The sequence below is a fragment of the Gopherus evgoodei genome, chromosome 4, assembly GCF_007399415.2.
Source record: "Gopherus evgoodei ecotype Sinaloan lineage chromosome 4, rGopEvg1_v1.p, whole genome shotgun sequence".
NCBI classification, from domain to species: domain Eukaryota; kingdom Metazoa; phylum Chordata; order Testudines; family Testudinidae; genus Gopherus; species Gopherus evgoodei.
In genome coordinates this window covers 74,960,122-74,985,179 of record NC_044325.1, presented here as the reverse complement: position 1 = coordinate 74,985,179, position 25,058 = coordinate 74,960,122, and the positions used below count along the sequence as shown (strand labels likewise).

At 43.4% G+C, this 25,058-nt stretch overlaps 1 protein-coding gene across 1 annotated transcript; it reads right to left on the bottom strand.

Annotated features, from left to right (window-relative positions):
• Nucleotides 1-54: 54 nt before the first annotated feature.
• PSMC3 (proteasome 26S subunit, ATPase 3) lies at nt 55-19,214 on the bottom strand. The gene is made up of 13 exons (XM_030559824.1): nt 19,089-19,214; nt 18,799-18,879; nt 7,773-7,898; nt 4,979-5,083; nt 4,822-4,884; nt 4,094-4,231; nt 3,520-3,663; nt 2,729-2,877; nt 2,111-2,207; nt 1,770-1,915; nt 1,490-1,571; nt 1,205-1,333; nt 55-215 (listed from the first exon to the last, which is right to left on the bottom strand). Exons 1-12 carry the CDS (start codon nt 19,113-19,115, stop codon nt 1,223-1,225), a joined length of 1,269 nt encoding a protein of 422 aa, XP_030415684.1. The 5' UTR covers nt 19,116-19,214; the 3' UTR covers nt 55-215; nt 1,205-1,222.
• Nucleotides 19,215-25,058: the final 5,844 nt, after the last annotated feature.

Below are 25,058 nucleotides of genomic sequence, written 5' to 3'. Positions count from 1 at the left end.
GAAACACATTGCCAACATGAAGATGGAGCAGTCACAGTAGCTTGTTGCAGTATATCCAGAAGATTTATAATTTATTTTCCCAAGCAAGCTTGGCTTATGCTCATTTTGTACACTGTTCCTGCAGAGGCTTTGTCCCCAGTTGTCTGTCTGGAATGTGGGATACATCAGCTGTGCACAGTTCAGTCACAAACCCACAGCTCAGTTGATACCATGTCCTGTAACCAGCAGAGAACAAATAACATTTTTTTGGAGGAATGGATGGCGAGCAGCTTGTAACCCACATCAGCACTAGGGCTAACTCAGGAACATGAGCCAAGCTACTGCCCGATAAAGTTCTCTTTCATACATACCTCCTGCTGCTCCCCCACCTCCCCCCACAAGGTGCACAGGCAGTGGGACAGGGATGTTTTTCTCTAACAGAACTGAATGGCATGTAAGATAAGCAGTGCTAAAGTCAGTGTATTTATAAAGTGTCATTTTTAAATGGAGGCTGTGATTCTCAACTGGCATTAAAATACTGAAAAACTTGTTTATTGGATGGATTGGTGAGTTTTTTCCCACAGCACTGCAGAGCAGTAACTACTCACTCCACCTTAAGCCGTATACAATAGTTATATATTAACAGGTTGAAAAAGGGGTGCAACAGCCACCATGAGGGAAGGATCCTGGGTGGAATTAGGAGCAAGAACATTCTTTTGCAAAAGAGAAGTAAAGAGAGGCTTGTGGTATGGAACAAGTACATGACCCTAACAAAAGACTGCTAAATCCAGTGTAGAATTGGACAGGCTCTGCTTAGCAGTTTTCCTCCACTGGCTGCAGCAGTGAAAGAATTGTAGATGTGTTGAGGACCTTGCATCCCTTTGGCCTGCAGCCAATGGTTGATTTAGATTACATTTACAGCCCCTAAATTTATTATTCCTTGTCATTCCTACTCCACAGCAAGTGGCTCTAAAACATAAGCAATTACTCTCACCCTAGGATTTAAGCCTGTCCCAGCCCAAGTAAGACTTGAAGGCCAATTTCAAATTCATTGAGGGATGAATTATTTTCCCTTCAAGCTGTAGCATTATGAACCTTATCTAGGCAAGGATTTTTTTTAAAGGAGGGGGGAAAAAGCTTTATTTTTTTCCAGCACATAAAATATAACCAAACAGTCCAGTCCTCTCGAATTCCAGCCTGTCCAATTCTGCCAAGGCCACAATACCTGATTGCGGTGCAGAGATTAGGCATAGTATTGCAGATTGGCTTTTTTCTTGGCCTGAACCTCCAGGATTCCTTCCATATAGTCCTCATGGGTGAGCTCTGTGGCTCCACGCCGAAGTGCAATCATCCCCTACCCCAACGAGAGAGAGTAGTTAAGGGATAGAACACTGGCCTGGGACCAGATCAACCTGTCATAAATTACTCCATCCCGCCCCAAGCTTTCCTCTTTTACCATCTGCTTTGGAAGTCTGAGGGGGCAGGAAATAGGCTGTTAAGTGATACTCACCGCTTCCACACACACGGCCTTGCACTGTGCTCCATTGAAGTCATCTGTACAGCGAGCCAGCTCCTCGTAATTCACATCAGGGCTGCGAGAGAAAACAAAAACCAAGCCCATAAAACCCCACACTGCCATTGAACAGCAAGGTGTGGAGTGTCCTTAAAGCACCCAGCATCAAGCTCTACATATGGGAGGGAGCACCTCCAACCCCAGGCTTAAGAAACAAAGATTTATGGTACTCTTTCCATAATGCCCCTCAATGAGCTGGTCTTCACTTCTTTCATACCTGACATTCATCTTGCGTGAATGGATCTGCATAATCCTAGCTCTGGCCTCCTCATTGGGCATCGGGAACTCAATTTTGCGATCTAGGCGTCCAGACCGGAGCAGAGCAGGGTCCAGGATATCCACACGGTTGGTTGCAGCAATCACCTACAGAGGAGCAAGAATATCAGTCTGAGGCTCCCGGAGGACAGACACACTGTTCTGGGCTCCCCTGCCTAGCAGGATCCACCAACTCCCTTCTGCCATGAGATCACCTTCCTTGTGAAGGGCTTGCAACCCCACCCTGTAGAGCCCACTGTGGCTTGATAATAACAGGACTGCCTCTTGCAGGGAGAGAATTACCTTGACTTGTGTGTTGGGTTGGAATCCATCAAGCTGGTTCAGAAGCTCCAGCATGGTCCTCTGCACTTCCCGGTCGCCAGCCTTCTCGCTGTCAAACCTGGAGAAGGAATACAGGAAACAGTCAACTCTGGTCATGCCTGTAACTCCCCCAGGTGCCCTCATCCCACTTATACTGCCCCAACACCAGCCTCCCTCCTCCTCTTTCATGTTTTGATCTTCCAAAATGTACATGGGCATCATTTGGGTCTCACTGGGCCCAAACCATTTGCATTCAAGCCAGAAAGGGTTAATATTGTCTATGCCAGTGTGGTAGGTGTTAATAGCATTAGTAGGTGCCTGCTAACAGTGCTGGCAATCCTGATTTGCACTGAGGTAGAACCACTGTTTACTGGTAATAAACAGGATCCTTATCCTTGTGGCTCTCGCTGCCCAGCTCCAAAAGCTGTGCAACAGACTGAGCTGGCAGGAAGGATCAAATTATTCATACAGGAAACAAATATGCTTTTGAAATAATCCCACCCACTAGATTGGGTTTACTGCACCCAGACAGAGAAGCACCCTAAAACTCCCCACCTGGGAGTTCACTCCAGTTCTTACAGCATGGCCCACAGATCTCACCTCTTGGTGCCAATGGCATCCAGCTCATCAATGAAGATGATAGAAGGAGCTTTCTCCTTGGCCAGCGCAAAGGCATCTCTCACCAGCTTGGCTCCATCTCCAATGAACATCTGCACCAACTGTGGGCCAGCCAGCTTCAAGAATGTTGCCTGGAGGGTAGAGAACAAGTCAGTTACACAGCTCCTTCGCCCACATTGCCCCAACTCTCTGCTCTCTTCACAGCACAGGTTGGAGCCTATCACGCCTTACCCTAGAGCCAGGGTTCCCACACTGTGGTACATGAGGTATTACTAGGGGGATACGTGGGAGAAATTGTGTAATCGCGGATTTTATTATTTTATTTATTGCATTTTCATAATAGGCTACTCAGACAAAGCTTTAAAACTCCATGGGAATTTGTTATATAAAGTACAGTAGTTAATTTACTTCAAGATGTACCAATGAGAACACAGATACACAGAGATGGTGACATCCAGACTCCTCACCTCCAATCACCATATAGCGTGGGTTCAGTTGCCCAGCAACGGTCCAGTCTAACTGGGCTTATAACTTGGTCAGGGTTTTTTTCTGGTGGTATGTCACACTATATCTGTACATAAGAGTGAAATATGGCTAAAGAAAGGTCATGTTAAAAAGAACACACAAAGTATCAGTGATGAGAAGGGTAGGGGTACACGGTCAGCTGGTACATCTGGAAGGGGATACGCAATAAGAAAAGTTTGGGGAGCTCTGCCCTAAGGGAATTCTATTACTCCCTAGTGGGGCAGGTCTGTGCACTCAATCCCTCTTACCTTTGTCTGGGCAGCACATGCTCTAGCTAAGAGGGTCTTCCCTGTTCCAGGTGGCCCATACATAAGCACTCCTTTGGGGGGCTGGATACCCAGGTTTTCAAACTTCTCCTTATGATTCATTGGCAGGACAATGGCCTCCACCAGCTGCAAGGACAGAAAAACATTAAGAAAATAAAACTTTTTCCATCAGAAACTCTACCCCTGATGCTAATCCAGTCCTTAAGCTAGAATCCCTAACCTCCCACCCCGTGGATCCAGACTGCCTCAATTCCAAACTCAAATGCAGGGGAAAATCTACCTGTAGGGATCATGTTATTCACAGACTGGATTCTAAGTACTTCTATGACCCCATTACTCATAGTATCTGAGTGCCTCACAATTTTTAATGAATTTATCCTCACAACACTCCTATGAGGTAAGGAAGTGCTATTATCCTGACTATATATATGGGGATCAGAGACACAGAGAGACTAAGTATCTTGTCCAGGGTCACACAGGAAGTCTGTGGAGGAGCAGGAAATTGAAAGTGGGATTCCCTGACTAACCACTAGACCATCCTTCCTCCGCTTGTCACCTCTTGGATCTGTTTATCCAGCCCCCCAATGTCGCTGTACTGCTCTGTGGGCCTCTCATCCACCTCCATGGCTTTCACTCGTGAGTCATATTCAGTAGGTAGGGTCTCCAGGATCAAGTAAGAGTCCTTGTTCACACCCTGCAAACACAAAGGCAATAACTTAGACTGAAAAGTTTCTGATAAAGCCCGTTCAGGCAACAACTAAGGAAGATAGTTCACCTACAGATGATACACCAGGTCAGGATATTATAGAGGTAAATACCTCATGCATCAGGACTCAGAAAAAAAAAATATGATGCAGTTCTGTTCTTAATGTCCGGATGAGTTAAAGACTAGTAAGGAGTCTAGGCTTTAACTTGACATGACAAAGGCAAGGGGTTTACCAAGGTATTTGGGTGCTTAAAAATGCACATAGGCACCTTAGTGCCAATTATGCAGGCTATGTGCTTAAGTCCCATTGATTTAAATGGGAGTTAGGCATCTAACTGCATACTTAGGCAGCTAAATGCCTTTGTAAATCTGGCCCAGTGTGCCTTGTCTACACTAGACTTTTCAAATGCATTAGTTAACACATGCTAATATCGCACCATTAAATCCTTGTCTAAACAAGGCCTTATAAAAAAATCTGCTTAGATCATTTCCTCATGAGAAACTAAGCCAGCCAAGTACTAGATTTCCTGGCTAACACCATGTGGTCAGTATTTGCCAGTTACATTGCAACCACTCACCACTAGGTCTCCAGGCTTTAGCTTCTCTGCATCAACTAACCCGATCACGGGCAGGAAATATGTCTGTGGGGAGAGGAATCAATGTAAGCACAGCAACCAAACAGGGCTGGATCCCCTACCAGCACTCCCCACACCTACACAGCTTCATGGCTCTCACCTGGCGAGTGGAGGTTTTAATCACAGCACACTTGCCCTTCCTCTGGGAATCTAGATCAATATTTGCTCCATCCTCTTCCTGGTCATTGGGGTCAACATCCAGTAGCTGAAGACCAGAAGAAAAGATATCATTAGAAGCAGAATCGGGCCAGTCTAACCATCCCACCCCTGGATCACATCTCAAGGCTTCTGATATTTGGTTCCTAGCTCAAAATCACACAAAGCAGTGGAAACTAAACATCTCACTGTCTACCATCATCCACCAATGGTAGAATTATGCTTGTAATTAAATCCCCTGGGAGAATTTAGAACTTCCTGAGTTGCAGAGCTCCCTGTCATAGCAACAAGGCAACAGCACAGGGGAAGGCACTGCAAAATCCTGAGGAACAGGAGTCGTGGCTAGGGGTGCTAGGCACCCTCCCCACTCCAGTATAATAAACCAATGCTGGTATCACATAAATTGGTTGAAACCATATTCAAGAATTATGAAACACTGAGAAAGACAAACTAGCACAACTACTGGAAAATAAAATTGCGCCTCACTAATCTATTAGAATTTTTGAGCATGTCAAAAAATTACAGATAAAGGAAAACCAGATGATATAATTTATTTGGACTCTCAAAAGGCTTTGACAAAGTCACTCACAACAGTCTACTAAGGAAACTAAGTAATTGGGGTGCAGGTCAAAATGTGGTTGTGAATGAGAAAATGGCTAAAGGGACAGAATTGTAGTTGGGCAGGAGGAGTCCAAAAATCACAAGACAAAAACATGGATTTCATGTGTCTTTGGGCATCTGACTCAGTTTTTGAACTGTGAGGGCTGAAATAATGGAGAAAACAGAAGAGCAGGAATAAATTATCAGATTCTTCAAAGCAAAAAGGTTAACAGGGAATCCACAAAGTACCATACAAGAACCAGTTTTATTTAATATTGATCTGGAAAAGTAGGTGAGCAGAAAGGTGGCAAAATCCACAGATGAAATAAAATTATAGAAGACTGCAAGGAACTTCAGAGAAACTTAAGGCTAGGTCAATGACATTTCCCTTAGTGTTCATCTGTTCACAAAAATTGAACAGATATAGTTGAAGTGATAACCTCCCTAAAGTGGATGTAGTTACAGCAGTATACAAATACTTATATCATTATGCCTTATCTCCATAAGAGAAGGGGAATAAGGTATATCAGGGTATGACTAACTAGAAACATTATAGCACAATAGTACAGCCGCTACTCCTGAGGGCATTCTGCGCCAAAAATTTAAAAATTCAGCAAAATTTGTCAAATAAACGTGGAGGCTCCAGCATGGCACTGGGGAGCACAGGCCACTGGCTACACAGAGGTGAGAGATCACTGTGCAGCTCCCACCCCCCTGGACTCAGCAGTGAGGCTGCACATAATCCTGCCACAGTGCAAGGACTGGGCCTGCCACAGAAAAACCCCAGGGCCCTGCCCCTCTGTGCCAGTGCACCAGGTGTGGGCAGGCAGGCTCAGCAAGGCGGGATCCAAGTGTGGAGGGATCCAGCTGTGGTTTGAGAGGTTTCTGTCTGTGCAGGGCAATTTCGGTGCGGGCAGCTCAGTGGATCCAGTTGTGGGGAGTGTGTGTGTGGGGAAGAGATCTGGATGCACAAGGGTTTTCTGGGGGGTTCTGGGTGCAACGGTAATGAAACTCTGCAGGGAGGTCCAGGTGAAGGTAGTTGGGGCTAAGCAGGCTGGAGGGACTCCATGGGGGGTCCAGATCCTGGGGGAGTGGGGTTGGTCAGGATGGTCCAGAGCGTGTGTGTGGGGGTGGATGCTCGATGGGAGGATCAGGATGCATGGGGATTGGGCGGATCGGGGAGCAGCTCCAGGTACAGGGATCCTTCCTTCTGCAGCTGAGGAGCAATGGGTGCAGGAAGCATGTGTGTGGGGGGGGGAGGGTGGGGCAGGGCTTGCAGAACTTCCTGAAGCTGGGGGAGAAAACAGGGGGTGGGTCTGACCCTGCCCTGGAAGTCCTGTCCTCCCCAGCCCAGTCAGGACTAGCAGTTGAGCCAGGCACAGGGTAGGAGCCACCAGCCAGATCTTCCCCAGACCCGCCCCCCTTCCCGTGATTTACCTCTCTCCTGGCTGCCCTGGGCACCCAAAACATACTGCTGGGGAGGAGTACATGACCACTCATGGCTTCCCTTTGCTTCCCACTCAGAAAGTCATTTTTCTGTGGGGAAGCAAAGAAATCTGTGGGGGATATAACTTCTGCGCATGCGCAGTGGCACAGAATTCGCCCAGGAGTAAGCTGCATCGCTGTAGTGCTTCAGTGTAGACAATTGCTGCAACAACAGAAGAAATTCTTCTGTTGCCGTAGTAAATCTACCTCTGAGAGGTGATAGGTAGGGTTGACCTAGTGCTGTTTACACTATGGCTTAAGTTGGCCTAATAAGATCTCTCAAAGGGTGAATTTTTCACACCCCTGAGAGATGTAGCTTGGTTAGCCTAACTTCCTAGTGTAGGCCAGCCCTCAGTATAATCACTTTTATACTGATGGAACAGCACCCCTAATCAAAATAGCTAAATCACTACAAAAAGTGTGTGTAGACCAGGCCTTACACATCAATATCTGCTAACTGTTTCCATTTTAAAGACTGGGAAACAAAAAGAGGAAGTCACTGGTCCCAACTTAGATTGACTCACTACACACAGTCCTCTGCTCCAGTCACTGACCCTTCACCCCCAATTAGCGAAGGAACCTCTTAAAATTAAAAGCTGTGCTCCCAATAAAGTATCGCTCCTAACGTTACTCCAAAAGGGCACAACACTCACCTCAATGACATTGGAAACGAGGTAAGGCAGGGTTTTGTTCACTTTGATCTTCTCACTATTCTCTTTGATCTTATCTTTCATGGCCTGCAGCTCATGGGTAACTCTCAGCACCTCACTCTTCATTATCTGAAATCAGCACAAGTTAGGAATAACCTTAGCAGAACAAAGAAACAAATACAGACATACATCACACAATCAGAAGATCAGAATGAATCCTAGGAGACAGTTTGGAAGGAGGAGGGAAAAATGTTAGGGCAAAACAGATTAGGCTAAGTGGTGTGACTTCACGGATTGAGGTACACAGCGCTTCACCATTCTGGTCTCAACTCATCAGTGCCCCCAAATCATTTCCTTCTGATGCCATCTGAAGAATTCTAAAACTACCCAGGAATTTGAATTCCTTCTCATGGGAGCAGGAGACTTTGTTTTGGAAGAATTGTTTTCAGATTTTATTCCCATCAATTGGCACATTCAAGCCCCACACTTGTTCCTGCATTTAAGGATTGGAGAATTTGCAAATCACTTTTAAAACAGTTTCCGGATGCTGGACACGTTATTGTTGATCAGCCTGGAATATCAGTCCTGCCTCTTGCACAAAACTCCTTGAAGGCAACTCAGAAAGATCTCAGTGAGTGCATAAAAATTGGAAAAATGCTTACAAATAAAGATTAATACAATTTTGGTGGATTGTATCCAATAAAATAATCAAATTCTGCCTTGCTATCTATAGTGCTGCCTTATCCGCTCACTTCCTGCCTCCAGAGGAAGAGGCTGGTATCCCTGGAAAACACCATGATATCAGCTAATCTCTCTGAGTCTACTTAGATCTGAATTAACTGATTTCTATCCAATGGCAAACTCATCCTTCCCTCAAATTCACCATCTTTACATTGTAAACTTCTCAGGGCAAGGAACAGTTTCCTTTGACATTTCTCCAGTGCTCTACATCAACGATAATTTTTAGGGCTGTCAAGTGATTAAAAAAATTAATTGCGATTAATTGCACTGTTAAACAATAATAAAATACCATTTATTTAAATATTTGTTGTTGCTTTCTACACTTTCAAATACATTGATTTCAATTACACAGAATACAAAGTGTACAGTGCTCACTTTATTTTTGATTACAAGTATTTGCACTGTAAAAAAAAAGAAATAGTATTTTTCAATTAACCTAATAAAAATGCTGTAATGCAATCTCTATCATGAAAGTTGAACTTACAAATGTAGAATTATGTACAAAAAAAACTGAATCCAAAAATAAAATAAATAAAATTTTAGAGACTGCAAGTCCACTCAGTCCTACTTCTTGCTCGCTCAAACAAGTTTGTTTACACTTGCAGGAGATAATGCTGCCTGCCTCGTTTACAGTGTTACCTGAAAGTGAGAACAGGGGTTCTGATGGCACTGTTGTAGCTGACGTTGCAAGGTATTTACGTACCAGATGCGTTAAAGATTCATGTGTCCCTTCATGCTTCAACCACTATTACAGTGGACATGTGTCCATGCTGAGGACAGGTTCTGCTTGATAACCATCCAAAGCAGTGCAGCCCAACCCATGTTTATTTTCATTATCTGAGTCAGATGCCATCAGCTGAAGGTTGATTTTCTCTTTTGGTGATTCGGGTTCTGTAGTTTCCGCATCAGAGTGTTGCTCTTTTAAGACTTCTGAAAGCACGCTCTACACCTTGTTCCTTTCAGATTTTGGACGGCAATTCAGATTTTTAAACCTTGGGTCGAGTGCTGTAGCTATCTTTAGAAATTTCACATAGGTACCTTCTTTGTGTTTTGTGAAAACAGCAGTGAATTAAAATGAACATGTGCTGGGTCATCATCCGAGACTGCTATTATATAAAATATATGGCAGAATGTGGGTAAAACAGAATGGGGACATACAATTCTCCCCCAAGGAGCTCAGTCACAAATTTAATGAATGCTTTTTTTAATGAGCATCATCAGCAGGGAAGCATGTCCTCTGGAATGGCAACCGAAGCATGAAGGGGCATACAAATGTTTAGCATATCTGGCATGTAAATACCTTGCAATGCTGGCTACAAAAGTGCCACGCAAATGCCTGTTCTCACTTTCTGGTGACATTGTAAATAAGAAGAGGGCAGCATTATCTCCTGTAAAAGCAAACAAACTTGTTTGTCTTAGCGATTGGCTGAACAAGAAGTAGGACTGAGTGGACTTGTAGGCTCTGAAGTTTTACACTGTTTTGTTTTTGAGTACAGTCACGTAATAAAAAACCTCTACATTTGTGAAAGTGCACTTTCACAACAAAGAGATTGCACTACAGTACTTGTATGAGGTGAACTGAAAAATACTATTTCTTTTCCTTATCATTTTTACAGTGCAAATATTTGTAATAAAAATATACAATTTGATTTCAATTACAACACAAAATACAATACATGTGAAAATGTAGAAAAACATCCAAAATACTTAATAAATTTCAATGGGTATTCTCTTGTTTAACTGATTAAAACTACAATTAATTTTTAAAGTGTGATTTTTTTTTTGAGTTAACAGTGAGAGTCAACTGTGATTGACAGCCCTAATAATTTTCTAACACTGTAGGATTATGCTACTGTGAATCTACAGAAATTTGCTTATGTCACAATACAAGCATAGGTGCTGGAACCAGAGGTGCTGCCACACCTCCTGGCTTGTAGTGGTTTCCATCATATGCAGGGTTTAGTTTGATTCAATGGCTCACAGCACCCTCACTATATGATTGTTACAGCACCACTGGATACAAACATCTGGAGATGTGATTTAGAGAAATATTAACAGACAAATAGTAGGATGGCTAAAAATTGGTTTTTTGTTTGTTTTGTTATTTAAGTTTAGTAAGTTTTCTTTTTTTAAATAAACCTGTTTAAAAAGAAATCTGAATTTAATACAAAATATGTTAAGGCTTCAATTTATTATAATCTCTTCAAACATTTAAATAAAAATAAAATAAAAATTAAATATGCTGACACCATGAGCCTTTATCAAAAACTTTGCATTAAAGTCTGGTTTTCTATATAGATATACATAGAAAAAATCAGAGGAAAAGCATCTAACTTTTGAGATCAAGCTTTACAAATATGGCATAGTAGGTCATGTACTATATTAAGATCCTGTGGGAGACCCAGGGACGGTATTACTGAGTACAAGAGACTGGCAAAGTCGTCACAGTCACTGGAATCTGGCCTCTCACTCCAGGAAACACCATCATGTATCTTATCAGGATCATCACTTAGCCCACCTGGATGGTCTCAGACTCCTATTTTATAGCTTCTTCCTACCTGATCCCTGACTGCCTCAGTTCTCACATTAGGAATATTTATGACTCCAGCCACCATTGAAACCTGTCTTTCCATGAGCTGGAGAGTATTGATCTACCCGGTAAATAGCAGCCCTTGCTTCTGGAAACTTCAAGTAACTGTCTCCTTCAGTATCTGCTAGACAGACACAAACAGAAATCCTTTAAATTTCTCAACTGCCTCCATCTTCATGGTTAAATTAAAAAAATACAGTAGTGTAACATATCTGAACAATTTGTATCAACCTACTAGTAAGCTTATTTTTGCATCATTCTTATGGCCTGCCTACTGTGTCTTACTATGCTAATAAATAACAGATTATAACAACAAGTGTGTATTGGGTGTATTGCTTATGATTTTCAAAATGTTTGTGTTCAAAATATAATTGGTATGTTAGTTTGTTGTGGGAGTATTTATCAATTACATTTTACTGTTATTGCTGGACTTCTGACATGATTTTTTATTGTTCAATATAATAAAATATCCTGGCTGGAGATTTCCTATTTAAAAGTCACGTTTTTAGGCATTTATGAGTTTTAACATTTAAAAATATGGGTTCCTCCCCCCCCCCCCGAGTTGTTTGGTATGTTGCTAGAAGACAAGGGTTTAAATGGACTTAAATTATCCTTATAATTTAATAATTATTTTCCCTATAAAACTGGGTCTATAATAAAAATATCATTTTAACAGTGGTACAAACATGCAGCAGCAGGAATCTTTCATTTATAATCTCATTTTTTTTTAAAGCAGTAAGCTGAGTAATACTCAATGATTAATAGTGACTTTAAAAAAAAAACACACACCATTTTGTTTCAGGAGTCAGCTTAGATGTTGGCTGTTCATAACACCATACATCTGCAATGTCCAGTATTTCATATGCAACCAAACATAGCTCAGACAGAAAATTACCAATATAATCATTCAGTAAAACCATGGATAACTTTGTAATCAGAAACAGCAAATTCCAGCAGGACTTGATAGACTGCTCAGTTAACTTATGCAACAAGTTCTCCCTTTCATCTTGTTCAGAACAAACATTTCACTGACATGGTTCAATCATTACGACCAAGCTGCACTCCACTTGGCAGAGCAGACATTGCTAGACAGTAGCTGGATACAGTGTATGAGAAGAAAATTGAACAGTGTACAAAAAGATATTGATGGAAAATTTGTTAATCTGAGTCTTGATGGGTGGAACAATGTGCACAATGATCCAGTAATATGTGCTTGTGTGACAACAGAAGATAGGGCTTACTATTTTACAGAAACAACTGATACATAAGGAAATCCCCCCCCACAATACAACAGAATGCATAAAAGAAATAGCAGTAAAAGCTGTAACAAACTGTGAACAAAAAGTCAAGTGTCAAGTGCATAGCTTTGTTACATACAATGCTGCAAATGTAGCAAAGATGAGAAAAAACAGACAAAAATAATGCAGAGAACCTGAAACTTACAACATATGGGTGAGGTATTCATTTGATTAGTCTTTTAGCCAAAGACTTAAGTACAACTCCAGGAATAAAGGAAAATAATGTTGAAATAGCAAAATACTTCTATAACAATCACTTTGCTTCAGCATTACTAAAGACAGCAGAAGGATACAAACCAATTCTCCCCCAAGATGTACAATGGTATTCAGTGGTTAATTGTTTCAAGCTATTTATTAAGAACTGGCCTATTCTGATGACAATTTGTAAAGGAAATCATGACAGAGATGGAACTACCACAGCCAAAGTAGTCAACATTAGACTAAGGAGAAATGTAGAAGATATGCTGAATATACTAAACCTATTTCCATAGTCATGAACAAAATTTAGAAAGATTGCTGCTGTACTGATGATGCTGTTGAAAATTTGCACCAGAGACAGAAATATCCTGCAACAGGGGTTGGCAACCTTTCAGAAGTGGTGTGCCAAGTCTTCATTTATTCACTCTAATTTAAGGTTTCATATGCCAATAATACATTTTAACGTTTTTAGAAGGTCTCTTTCTATAAGTCTATAACTATTGTTGTATGTAAAGTAAATAAGGTTTTTAAATGTTTAAGAAGCTTCATTTAAAATTAAATTAAAATGCAGAGCTCCCTGGACCAGTGGCCAGGACCTGGGCAGTGTGAGTGCTACTGAAAATCGGTACGTGTGCCATAGGTTGCCTACCCCTGCCCTGCAGCAAAGTTAAACTACAGGCAATACCGAAGTGGCTTGATCAAGCATTTACTCCATCTCATTTTCTCATTAATATTCTCAAACCAAAGTACCAGGTTAGAGGCCTAACTGCTGAAGAAGATGCTGCTATGACATGTGCATCTAATAATCACCCATCAATCAGGCCAACCATAATAAATTGCAGGGTTGGAGGTGAACCATTCAAGCATGCATGTTTGCTAATATTTTAAAGAAGGTCACACCACTGAACTGGTGGAAGTCTAAGCTAAGCATTAGCTAAGCACATGAAACAAGTGTTTCTGAAGTGCTAAACCAGCTTTTGACAGCAGTAACCTCTTCTGAAGGCACAGAAAGAATATTTTCTCCATTTGAACTAATTAATTTAAAATTGAGTAATTGATAAGAATTGAAAAATCAGAAAAAACCTGTCCTGCTTTTCCAGCCTCTGAATAAAAACAAGGAGGGAGGGGATGAGATCTACTAGTAACTTGGGAGACTGTTGTCTCATATTCAAGAGACATAGGAGAGTAGGAACTTAAGCTCCAATCACATTCTCTTAGGCATATTTGAAAATTTTCCCAGGCTGACCTGAAATAATCAGTTTAATTCACTGATTATATTTAATCCCTCTTGTTCCTAGTTGTAAATATGAAACACATTTTTATAAGAGCAATTTGTGCATCCAAAACATTTAAGGTTGCGTTCTTTAATTAAAAAAAAAAGTTATATGCTGTTTTGCATGTTTAATTAAATTCCAGTTGCCATCCTGATGCAACATGACAAATCATAAGCAAAAAGTTACTAGTAAATAAGAATCATTCACCATTTTCTAAGCCATTAAAAATGTACAACTGATAAGAATCTGAAAATAATAAACGTATATAGCTACAGTGTACCTTTCTAGTTAGCAAAAAGATTCAGTAAATCCAGCGTAAAGGCTCTGCTTAGTTGTAAATCAACATTTTAATGGTTATACCAACCAATGAGACTGCAACTTTATTTAGAAATTAACTTAAGTACAAATGGAAAAGTTGATTAACATTATTTTAATTGAGGCTTTCCACTTGGAAATGTAAACTGCCTTGATTGATATCAATCATCCTGGAAAACAGCATGCTGAGCATTTAGTGTAAGAGAAAGTAAGAGCTGGATGGAGAGGTTTCTGCCACCTTAACATTGGTGGCAATATTCTGATACACAGAGGACTGTTTAGGCTTCTCTTTACTCTGTTCCACTATATAAGAACAAGGGACACCAAAATTAAAAGTGGCAAAGTTCAAATGGATAAGAGGAAATGCAGTCAAAATCATCGTACAGTAGGGCACATCTAGGCACACTAAGCAGGCTTCTATGACTTCTTCTGAAGCACAGGAAACAAAGGATAGGAATAAATGGTCAGTCTTCACAATGGAGAAAAGTAAATAGTGTGGTCCCCCCAGGATCCATACTGGGACCTATGCTGTTCAACATATTCATAAATGACCTGGAAAAGGAGGTGAACAGTGAGGTGGTAAAATTGGCAGACAATACAAAATTACTCAGGATAGTTAAGTCCAAAGCCAACTGTGAAGAGTTACAAAGGGATCTCACTAAACTGTATGACAAAAATGACAAAATTAAATGTTGATATGAAATAAATAATCCCAACTATACATACAAAGTGGTGGGGTCTAAATTAGTTGTTACCACCCAAGAAAGAGATCTCTGAGTCATTATGGATAGTTTCCTGAAAACATCTACACAATTTGCAGGGACAGTCAAAAAAGCTAACAGTGATAGGAACCATTACAAAAAGGATAGATAATTAAACAGCAATTATTATAATTCCACTATAAAAATCCGTGGTATTCCCACATCTCGAATACTGAGTGCAGAATTGGTCATCCCATAAAATAAATTTAGAATATGTTGCAGAGAAGTGTAACAAAAACTAGGGGGAGGGACAGCTTCCATATAAGGAAAGATTAAAATAACTGGGACTGGTCACCTTAGAGAAGAGACTACTAAGGGGAGGGGGCAATATGATAAAGGTTTATAAATTTATCAATGCTGTGGAGAAAGTGAATAGGGAAATGTTATTTATTTACCCCTTCATATAGCACAAGAACTAAAGGTCACCCAATAAAATTAATAGGCAGCAGGTTTAAAACAAACAAAATGCAGAGTCAGCCTGTGGAACTCATTGCCATAGATTCACAGACTCTAGGACTGGAAGGGACCTCGAGAGGTCATCGAGTCCAGTCCCCTGCCCTCATGACAGGACCAAATACTATCTAGACCATCCCTGATAGACATTTATCTAACCTACTCTTAACCATCTCCAGAGACGGAGATTCCACAACCTCCCTAGGCAATTTATTCCAGTGTTTAACTATCCTGACAGTTAGGAACTTTTTCCTAATGTCCAACCTAAATCTCCCTTGCTGCAGTTTAAGCCCATTGCTTCTTGTTCTATCCTTAGAGGCTAAGGTGAACAAGTTTTCTCACTCCTCCTGATGACACCCTTTTAGATACCTGAAAACTGCTATCATGTCCCCTCTCATACTTCTCTTTTCCAAACTAAATAAATCCAATTCTTTCAGCCTTCCTTCACAGGTCATGTTCTCAAGACCTTTAATCATTCTTGTTGCTCTTCTCTGGACCCTCTCCAATTTCTCTACATCCTTCTTGAAATGCGGTGCCCAGAACTGGACACAATACTCCAGTTGAGGCCTAACCAGCGCAGAGTAGAGCAGAAGAATGACTTTTCGTGTCTTGTTTACAACACACCTGTTAATGCATCCCAGAATCATGTTTGCTTTTTTTGCAACAGTATCACACTGTTGACTCATATTTAGCTTGTGGTCCACTATGATCCCTAGATCTCTTTCTGCCATACTCCTTCCTAGACAGTCTCTTCCCATTCTGTATGTGTGAAACTGATTGTTCCTTCCTAAGTGGAGCACTTTGCATTTGTCTTTATTGAACTTCATCCGATTTACCTCAGACCATTTTTCCAATTTGTCCAGATCATTTTGAATTTTGACCCTGTTCTCCAAAGCAGTTGCAATCCCTCCCAGTTTGGTATCGTCCGCAAACTTAATAAGCGTACTTTCTATGCCAACATCTAAGTCAATGAAGATATTGAACACAGCTGGTCCCAAAACACACCCCTGCGGAACCCCACTTGTTATACCTTTCCAGCAGGATTGGGAGCCATTAATAACTACTCTCTGAGTACGGTTATCCAGCCAGTTATGCACCCACCTTAAAGTAGCCCCATCTAAATTGTATTTGCCTAGTTTATCGATAAGGATATCATGCGAGACCATATCAAATGCCTTACTAAAGTCTGGGCATACCACATCCACTGCTTCTCCTTTATACACAAGGCTCGTTATCCTATCAAAGAAAGCTATCAGATTCGTTTGACACAATTTGTTCTTTACAAATCCATGCTGGCTATTCCCTATCACCTTACCACCTTCCAAGTGTTTGCAGATGATTTCTTTAATTACTTGCTCCATTATCTTCCCTGGCACAGAAGTTAAACTAACTGGTCTGTAGTTTCCTGGATTGTTTTTATTTCCCTTTTTATAGATGGGCCCTTTTCTATCCTTTTATATTTGCCCTTTTCCAGTCTTCTGGAATCTCTCCTGTCCCCCATGACTTTCCAAAAAGATAATAGCTAGAGGCTCAGATACCTCCTCTATTAACTCCTTGAGTATTCTAAGATGCATTTCATCGGGCCCTGGTGACTTGCAGGCATCTAACTTTTCTAAGTGATTTTTAACTTGCTCTTTTTTTATTTTATCTTCTAAACCTACCCCCTTCCCATAAGCATTCACTATGTTAGACATTCCTTCAGACCTCTCAGTGAAGACCGAACATAAGTTGGGATGTTGTGAAAAAAGAATTAGATAAATTCACAATGGCTATTAGCCAAAATGCCAGAGATGTAACCCCATGCTCCGGGTGTCCCTAAACCTCATACTGCCAAAAGCGTGGACTGACCTTCAGGGTCTGGACCACTTGAAATGACTCTGTTCTGTTCACCTCCTTAGAAATCTCTGGTACTGGCCCTGTCAGAGATAGGATACTGGTCCAGACAGACTGTGGGTTTGACCCAGTATGGCCACTCTTATGTTCTAATTCAAGCCGATACTGCAAATGATAATACTGAATTAGAACAGTGGTCCCCAAACTGACAATGGGGCAGAGGCTAGGAGTGGAGCTGAGGCCAGCAGCTGGGGCCCCAAACTGGTGGGCATGGTGCTAACAGCTGAGGCCAAGAACTGGGTGGTGCTCCCTCCCTGGCCCCCTGAACATTCCCACCCCACAGTTTGGGGACTTTGGAACTAGAAGAAATACGGCCTTTTCAAACCTCTTGAACTACTACAGACTCCTGAACAAAGTCTCCACTTCTTATCTCCCTCAGCACTCAAGACTTTTTACTCCTTACTTTGCTGTTCTCAACTAACTATATCCTGTGTAGTACACTCATCTCTGCAGCTAGAATCTGCTCAAAGTCCTTTTGAAAATGTACTTCTTCTAAAATGGTCTACAAGCCCAGGCCTTCCTCCCAAGTGTCAGCAAAATGCTGAAAAATAGTATTTTAAAATTCTAAACAACATTAATGGCTTTGGCAACCCACCTGCTAATTCCCCTGCCACAGTTCCTCACTTGCTGACTATCCATTTATATCTTATAATTTCCAGTGACTTTGTAAAGTACCAGGGGCAGAGAGCAACGATTCGCTTCTAACAAATATAATTCCCATGTCATCATTTCATTATAAAAACAACATAAATTCAGTCTTGGCTCTAGGTCTCCCAAAATATCTTCCTTTATCCTTGTCTTTACACTGCAGACTCCTTTTGACTCTTGTGTACAGCAGAAGGCAGTACAGTACAGTACATCAGCAGCATTTAACAGAAATAAAATTGAGCAGTGCAGGCAGCAGTAGGGCATTGGAAGTGGTGTATGAGGCAATGGGAGCACACTCCATGGCCTCCTGTGGGGACACTCTGGGGAGTAGTGGGTGTACCTATGGGGGAAGACAGAGGTGTAGGACTGCTCTCGAGAGCAGCAGGGGATGCTCAGGGAACAGGCATGGGGCGCTACCTCCTGGGGTAGCAGCAGCCTCTTCCTGGTGTGTGTAGGGAAAGGCGGCTGAAATGGACCAGAGAAAAAAATAAGGGGGCTGGGTCCCTTTGCCGCCCCCTGGCCAGGTCGGAGGCCAAAATCCGGCGCCGGACATGCCAATGCAGGGCACGGGCTGCTCACAGTCCTTAAGAGCTACCTGGGCGCGGACCCGGCTAGCAGAGCCCTCCGGGAGCAGTGACCGCAGGGGGCTGGGCCCAGGAGTCCCGGGATCTTCCGCTGGCCCTGGGCGGCGCGTCCCAGTCTACACGGGGACATGGACAGGAGCTGCTCTGCCCCCGGCTGGACTTCTCTGCTGCTGCTAGAACTCGGTGCCTGGCCAGCAGCCCCCGCTCTCACTGCTCTGCCTTCGCAGCCGGCCGGGGGACAGCGACCGCCCCACAACCCCCGGTCGCACCTCACCTTGATCTCGCTGTCGAGCAGGCGGGTTCGCTGCACGATCTCCTCTGTGGACATTTTCAGCACCTCCTCGCCAACGCCGTCCTGCGGGGACAGAGTAACCGTCACCGGCCGCCAGGCAGCCCGGGCCCCTCGCGCCCCGGCCTCACCAGCCGAACTCACGGGGACGGGACACGGCGCTACCCCGACTCGACTGGCTGGGGGCGGCGAGGGACCAGGGTCCCAGGGCTGGTGCCCCCGAGCTCGGAGTCCCTCCCGTTCCCCAGCCTCCCGCCCGGTGCCTGGCCCCTCACCTCAGCCTCATCCCAGACCGACGCCATCTTGTCCTGGACGAGCGGTCCTGGAGGTAAACAAGGCTCTAGTCGGGGACAGCAGATTCCGTCTCGCCCCCACACTCAGCCACTTCACTCTCCCCTGCCCCCCCCCGCCGAATCTGTCATGCGGGGAAAAAAACTCCGCGGCCTCCGATTAGTCACGTGACATCACCCGACTCTGCTGAGTGCCTTCCTCACCGCCATCTTGGTGCGGGGTAGGGGCGTGCACGACCCGCCTCTCCTCTCCAGGCTGTGGCGCAGGCGCTGTGCGCAGCCGGCGGAGGGAGTCGCTCGCGTGGCCCGTCCCCCGGGCATGAGCAGAGGCAGCCGGGCGTGGGTGCAAAGACTTTATTTGCAAATACAAACTGGTGGGTGTAAATATAGCGCGTGTGCGGGCCCTGCACGTGCGCGCCTCTGGACTGAGAACACACGGAACCTGCTCTGCCTGGCTGGCCCCCAGCGGCTGTCACGGTGACCCCGCCGTGCGGGCCACGTGCCACTAGCAGCAGTTCCACGCTGAACAGTCCTGTGCAGGGAGCCGCTGTGTTTGCACAGAGCTGGGGGGTAACACACACAGTCTTGCAGCCTTAGCGGGAGGGTATTGCATTAGCACAGAGGGGGAACGGAGGCCCCAGCAGACAGCTGAGGACACACTGAAGAGAGTAAGGGGCTAAGGCCTAGTGGGAGACAAGGAAGACATGATGGCACAGGACACTGTTGGTGTCACTCTGGCATAACCCTAGGTAACTCGGAAAGGTGATAGACCACAAGTGTCAATGAAGCCCTTCTGCTGTAGGCCTCAAGGAACCAGTGTTCCTCCATGTTAAACACTTTGTGTAACCTAGTGTAACCTAATGTACTAATAACTGCAAAAATGTAGTATTAGCAGTTAGCTTTTTGATTGTAATAGCCAGTTCTCTGCTGTAACACATTGAAGCTAGGCTAGAGCACGTTCAAGGTCGTTTTAAGATACTGTATACATGTCTCAGCAGCAGAGAGGGGGAAGTCAAAAGATTGACTGAAAAAGGATACTGCAGCTGGATGGGAAAGTACAGGGGAGTGAAAGATCAGCTAGTCAGCAAGAAAGTTTTGTAGTAAACAACTGGGATATAAAAGGAAGAAACTGCTTGTTTTAGGTGTGCAGGATCTGAGATTGCTATTTCTCCCTGGCACCTTATTTGAGCTCAAATAAATTTGGTTGTTTGCTTCTCCACCCTGGTGTGTTTATTGGCGCTTAAGCACTCTAGGCAACGAACCACTGTTGCTTGCCTCTGGCACTGCTGTGTCTGCAACAGTTTTTGGCGTCCCTGGGTGGGCAGAGGCGAAAATTAGCCTTGCCTGGATCCCTCCTGGAGGTCAACGGATCGTGGTGACGACCGACGCCCAGTGCACACCGGTGACTTCACCGGGGGCCTCGGCGGAGACGCGGTGTGAGCGACCCCAGAGGGCACAACGGTGCAACGCGCTCAAATAGTGGAGAAGCAGTTGTGGGCGACGGTGTGGAACCGGTCCCTTGGATAAGGTAGGAACAGTCCGGTTGTCCGGACTTTCTCTGTTAGGATCTGGGGACGCCCAGCATCTACCTGCGACACGGGGCAGGGGCAGAGCAAGGTGGGGAAGACAAGGTGCTCCCCCCTAGAATGCATTCTGGAGAATTGGAAGGTGTTTGGATCGGATCCGTTATCCAAAACTAGGTTACAAAGGTTTTGTACAGTGGACTGGCCTCAGTACAAATTAAAGGGTCAGGAAAGGTGGCCACCTGAAGGATCAGTAAATTAGAGTACAATTACTCCTGTTTTGTCAGTGAACAGGTAGGTTCTGAAACTGTATGAAAAGCTCTGGGGGAAAAAAAAAAAAAAAAAAAAAAGGGCCAGTATGAGTGACTGTTACCGGAAGACGCCCAGAGTACCCTGTGAAGCAAAAGCTCGTGACCAGGACTACTCTAACGCAAGCCCAGTAACTAGTGGATCTTTAGGAGGTCCGACCCATGGTGGGCTGACTTGGCCTGGCATTGTCCGGTGAGGAAGCTACCTGGGTCTAGGAGTGTGTGTACCCATCTTCCCTTCCCCTTTCCTTTCCGTGTGGACTACTGACAGTCTGATCATCTCACTGGATGCAATCAGAATAAGCGGCGCCGTCTCCCAGAGACTAGCCGACATTCTTTGCTGAAGGGAGGTGTAGGAGGGTCGTGGCCATCCTCATTAGCCTCTCCTGTGTGAGTACCCTGTAGGGAAAAATCCTTAGTTTATGAGCCGCTAGTGCGGACAGGGCACCCTCCCTGTGTGTGTAAGTGGAAAATGGGTGGGAGGCAGTCTAAACATGCCATCTCACCTCCTAAGAGTACCCCAGCATATTACATGTACGTACATTATGGTTCAACAACCTGCAGGTATTTAGAGAATTGGAATATTTACATGCGTGAAAATCCATCTAAACAATGCCCACTAGAAGGTACTTCAATCTAGATAAGATCATACATCAAAGAGGAGTGTTTAATCACCAAAAAGCCCTGACACAGCGTGAGCAAATTTGTCTATTGAGGAAAGGAATGGGTTAATTTAAAAATCATCTTGGCCCAGGGATGGAAGGGTGGGGGTTGCTCTGCATTCAGGGTCAAGAATCGGCGCGGACTGTGCTTGGTGCAGGGAGGGGCTGCTTTCAGCCCCAGCTGGCTGTGAAAAAAAATATAGACAGAGGTGAACCAAAGGCAATACAAGTTACAGAACTGAGATTACATTTGCAAAGCTTAACTGTCCAGTAAGTGTGCCTTTGTGACCCTGAAGTCGGTGTGGCTTGGTGACACCAAAGAAGCCACAGGCAGCCGACCTGGACTGGAATCTCTGAAAGAGATGCCGCAGGAGATTCCAGGGTGTAAGAGAACAGCCCTCCCAAGAGCAAAAGCATGTTGGAAATTCTGGACAAGCTGTATACACGATAATCTCCTGTCCACTTCTCCCCCTCCTCTGAACATTATACACAGATGTGGCCAGTCTGGACGTACGTGTGTGGGTATGAAAGGGGCTTGGGGCATTAATGTTTTCCTGAGTGATGAGGGAGCATTCCCAACACTCTCTGTTGTTTTATTATTTTATTAATGAAGCTTTAAAATTCAGTTATATGGTGTGTTTTCTTTATCTTCCCCCAACGATCCTGTAGTGTCAGCCTGATCACCTGACACGAGGGATAGATTGGTAACAGAAATTTGTCACAGTTTGGTGAGCAATTAAGAAGGGGGGAGCCCTGCAGAACTTACACCATCTATTTGTTTTACCCTTGTTATTTTATGTTTGCTTTGCTTGGTACTGTTGGTGTTATATGTTGAGAATTGCATAAGTAAAAGTGAGCCCTAATAGGATAAGGAAACACTATCTGGTTTTGGTTCTGTTCTGTTTAACCGGTTACTGTTGTTTTTCTGCTCTGTTCATTTGGACGTTAGGAGTGTGGGCAGAACTGAACCTCTCGTTCGTAATTCCTCCGAGTGGAAGCCATGTGTGCGAGAAAGCTATGAGGTTGAATTGAGATCCTTCTGTCCCGTCCCTTGTAGCGGTCAGTGTATAGAAGTGGGAAAGTCTGCGCTCTGTGTAATTCTCTTTTCTGTTTAAGTTTCAAACAGATGAATGAGTCTCTGGGTAAACCCTCTAAGAATAGTCCTTTAAATTATATGTTAAGTAACTGGCCTTTGCCCAATAGGCCATGTGTTTTTGTCCAGGTGACAAGCCTCGTGAAGGAGGACTTGGGTAGTCTTGTGAGTAAGAATGTTTAAGGGAAGAGACCAGGAAGGGTGGGGGCTAGTTGAGAAGCCCACCCTCCTAGCTAAACTGGTAGTGGAACAAGTTGGTGCCCATGGAAGGGACGGTTCAGCAAGAAAAGCAGGATCGGGCCCAGGCAGGCAGGCAGGCAACAGACAGAGAGATTGGAAAACAGGTTGGAAAACTTTAAGGGTGTAGTGGAAGGAAGGAGTCAGTAAGTGTAAGCATGGAGATTTCAAATACCCAGGACTTACTTGGAATGGTGATTTAAGTTGATAAAAGTGGCTGTTGGGAGACAAGCAAGTGATTTAAGGGAGAGTGAGAAGTTAACTCTGTAGTTGCTGGAGAAAACAGCAGTTGAACTTTGTAAAAATGCTAAAGAAAAATGGTTTTTGGTGTCTGTGAAATGTTTGTAAATAAATTCAGGCAAAGAAATTATTAGATTGCAGTCATTTGGTTTGGCTATGAACAATTTAGCTAAATTAGCTGAAGAATGTATACAGTGTTATGTAATTGAAAACCTGGGCTGCTTATGAAAAAAATACAAGAAAATATGGGGTAATTCCTCTGTTTTTGCCTGAAGTCAACAAGGGTATTTGTATATTTCAAGTGATGATTGTCTGCCCAGCAAGGGTGGGTAGACCTCTTGTTTTTTGTCTTTCAGATAATCAGAGAAAACTGATGCCAGCTGAACAGCATTCAACATACCATGCATTTACTGGCACAATAGAAATTATGTTTTGTGTTCTATGTTCTGTCTTGTGGTGTTTGTCTTGTGGCTGGAATTTTTGTGTTTAATATTTTTATAAAATAGTCTAGTTTAAAATCAAACAAAAAGGTTAAATTAAAATGCAGATACTTGTTTTGTTCAATTTGGAATACAAAGTGTTTGGGTAAATCAGAAGAATGTAATATACTAAAATCTAATGCATTTCCTCAAGGAAAAGAAACTTCATTGGTCAAACTGTTAATTGCAAAAATTGTTGTTAAAATTTGCATACCAACAGTCTTTGAAAGCAAGGACATGAAAAGTTAACCCACTCCCCATATTGTATATGGGATCTTTCTGGCTACCTCAAATTTCTAGCCAGAGGGCTGGGGATGGTGGAAAGCTATTGGACTAGAGGTTAAATTTAATGAACTCCTCAAAGTGGGTGTGCTTGTCCTGGCTTGTTGCTCCAAAGCTCTGTAATAAGGTTATTTTAGTAAAAGGGTGTGTGTGGCATATATTAAATAATAAGACTAATGTACTGTATAATGACAATGTTTATGTCTTCATTGTTGGGAAAAAGGTGTATAAGTAAAAAGTGGAAGTTTCGTTTGCAGGTTAAAAGAAGACAAGAAAGGAAAAAGAACAAAGAACAGAATGAGTTAACTGGAAAAACAGAATTAGCTAGCAAGCTCAGGCTATAGATAAGACACTGACTCCATTCAAGGACACTGCTCACAGTTAAGACTTGGCTAACAACTAGGAAAAGGAGGGCCTGAATTTGCCCACACAGCTATGAGATCTGAAAAACACTGCCAGGCACTAATGAAATGTGTAAGTTTCTTTTCTCACAGGTAAAGAAGCACTACCCAAATACCCTAGCAGCCCTGCCACTCCTTGGAACCAGGAGACGGGATTGATGTAAAGGTCCACCGACGAAAGACTGCTTTGGCTCCATGCTGGAAAGGCCCTTAAGTCCCGGTGACTACCAACATTGCTGTAAAATGTCAAAGACTGACTGCTTGGACCCAAGATTCTCACTGCAAAAAGACCCCTTCACATCGGGAGAATTCTCCTACTGATGATTAGCTTATTTCACCTTCTAGCTCCACTGTGCCTTTTGGACAGCAGGGAAAAAGTACAAGGTGACGTGCTAGTAACCTCTCCCTTATCCACACTTATCTACTGTGCCTTTGAATTTTTCTAGAAGAATCAAAACCATTACAGGGTTATGTGCTAGTAACCTCTGCCCTGTAGGATGCGGTACCACGACTGTTTTGGGAAAGAAGAAGGAACACTCGCTCCACTGAAATTGCCAAAGTCCAGGAATTCCTGACTAGAAAGGACATTAAGAACTGACCCTGGTGAAGAAACAAAGAATTATACACTGGTGGGAGGACATTTGTGGGACCCATGTTTGGGAATGTGGTATTGAATGGATTTTGGGGTTTATTCTACAGGCTGCGCCCTGTGTTTTGGATAAATCCCTCA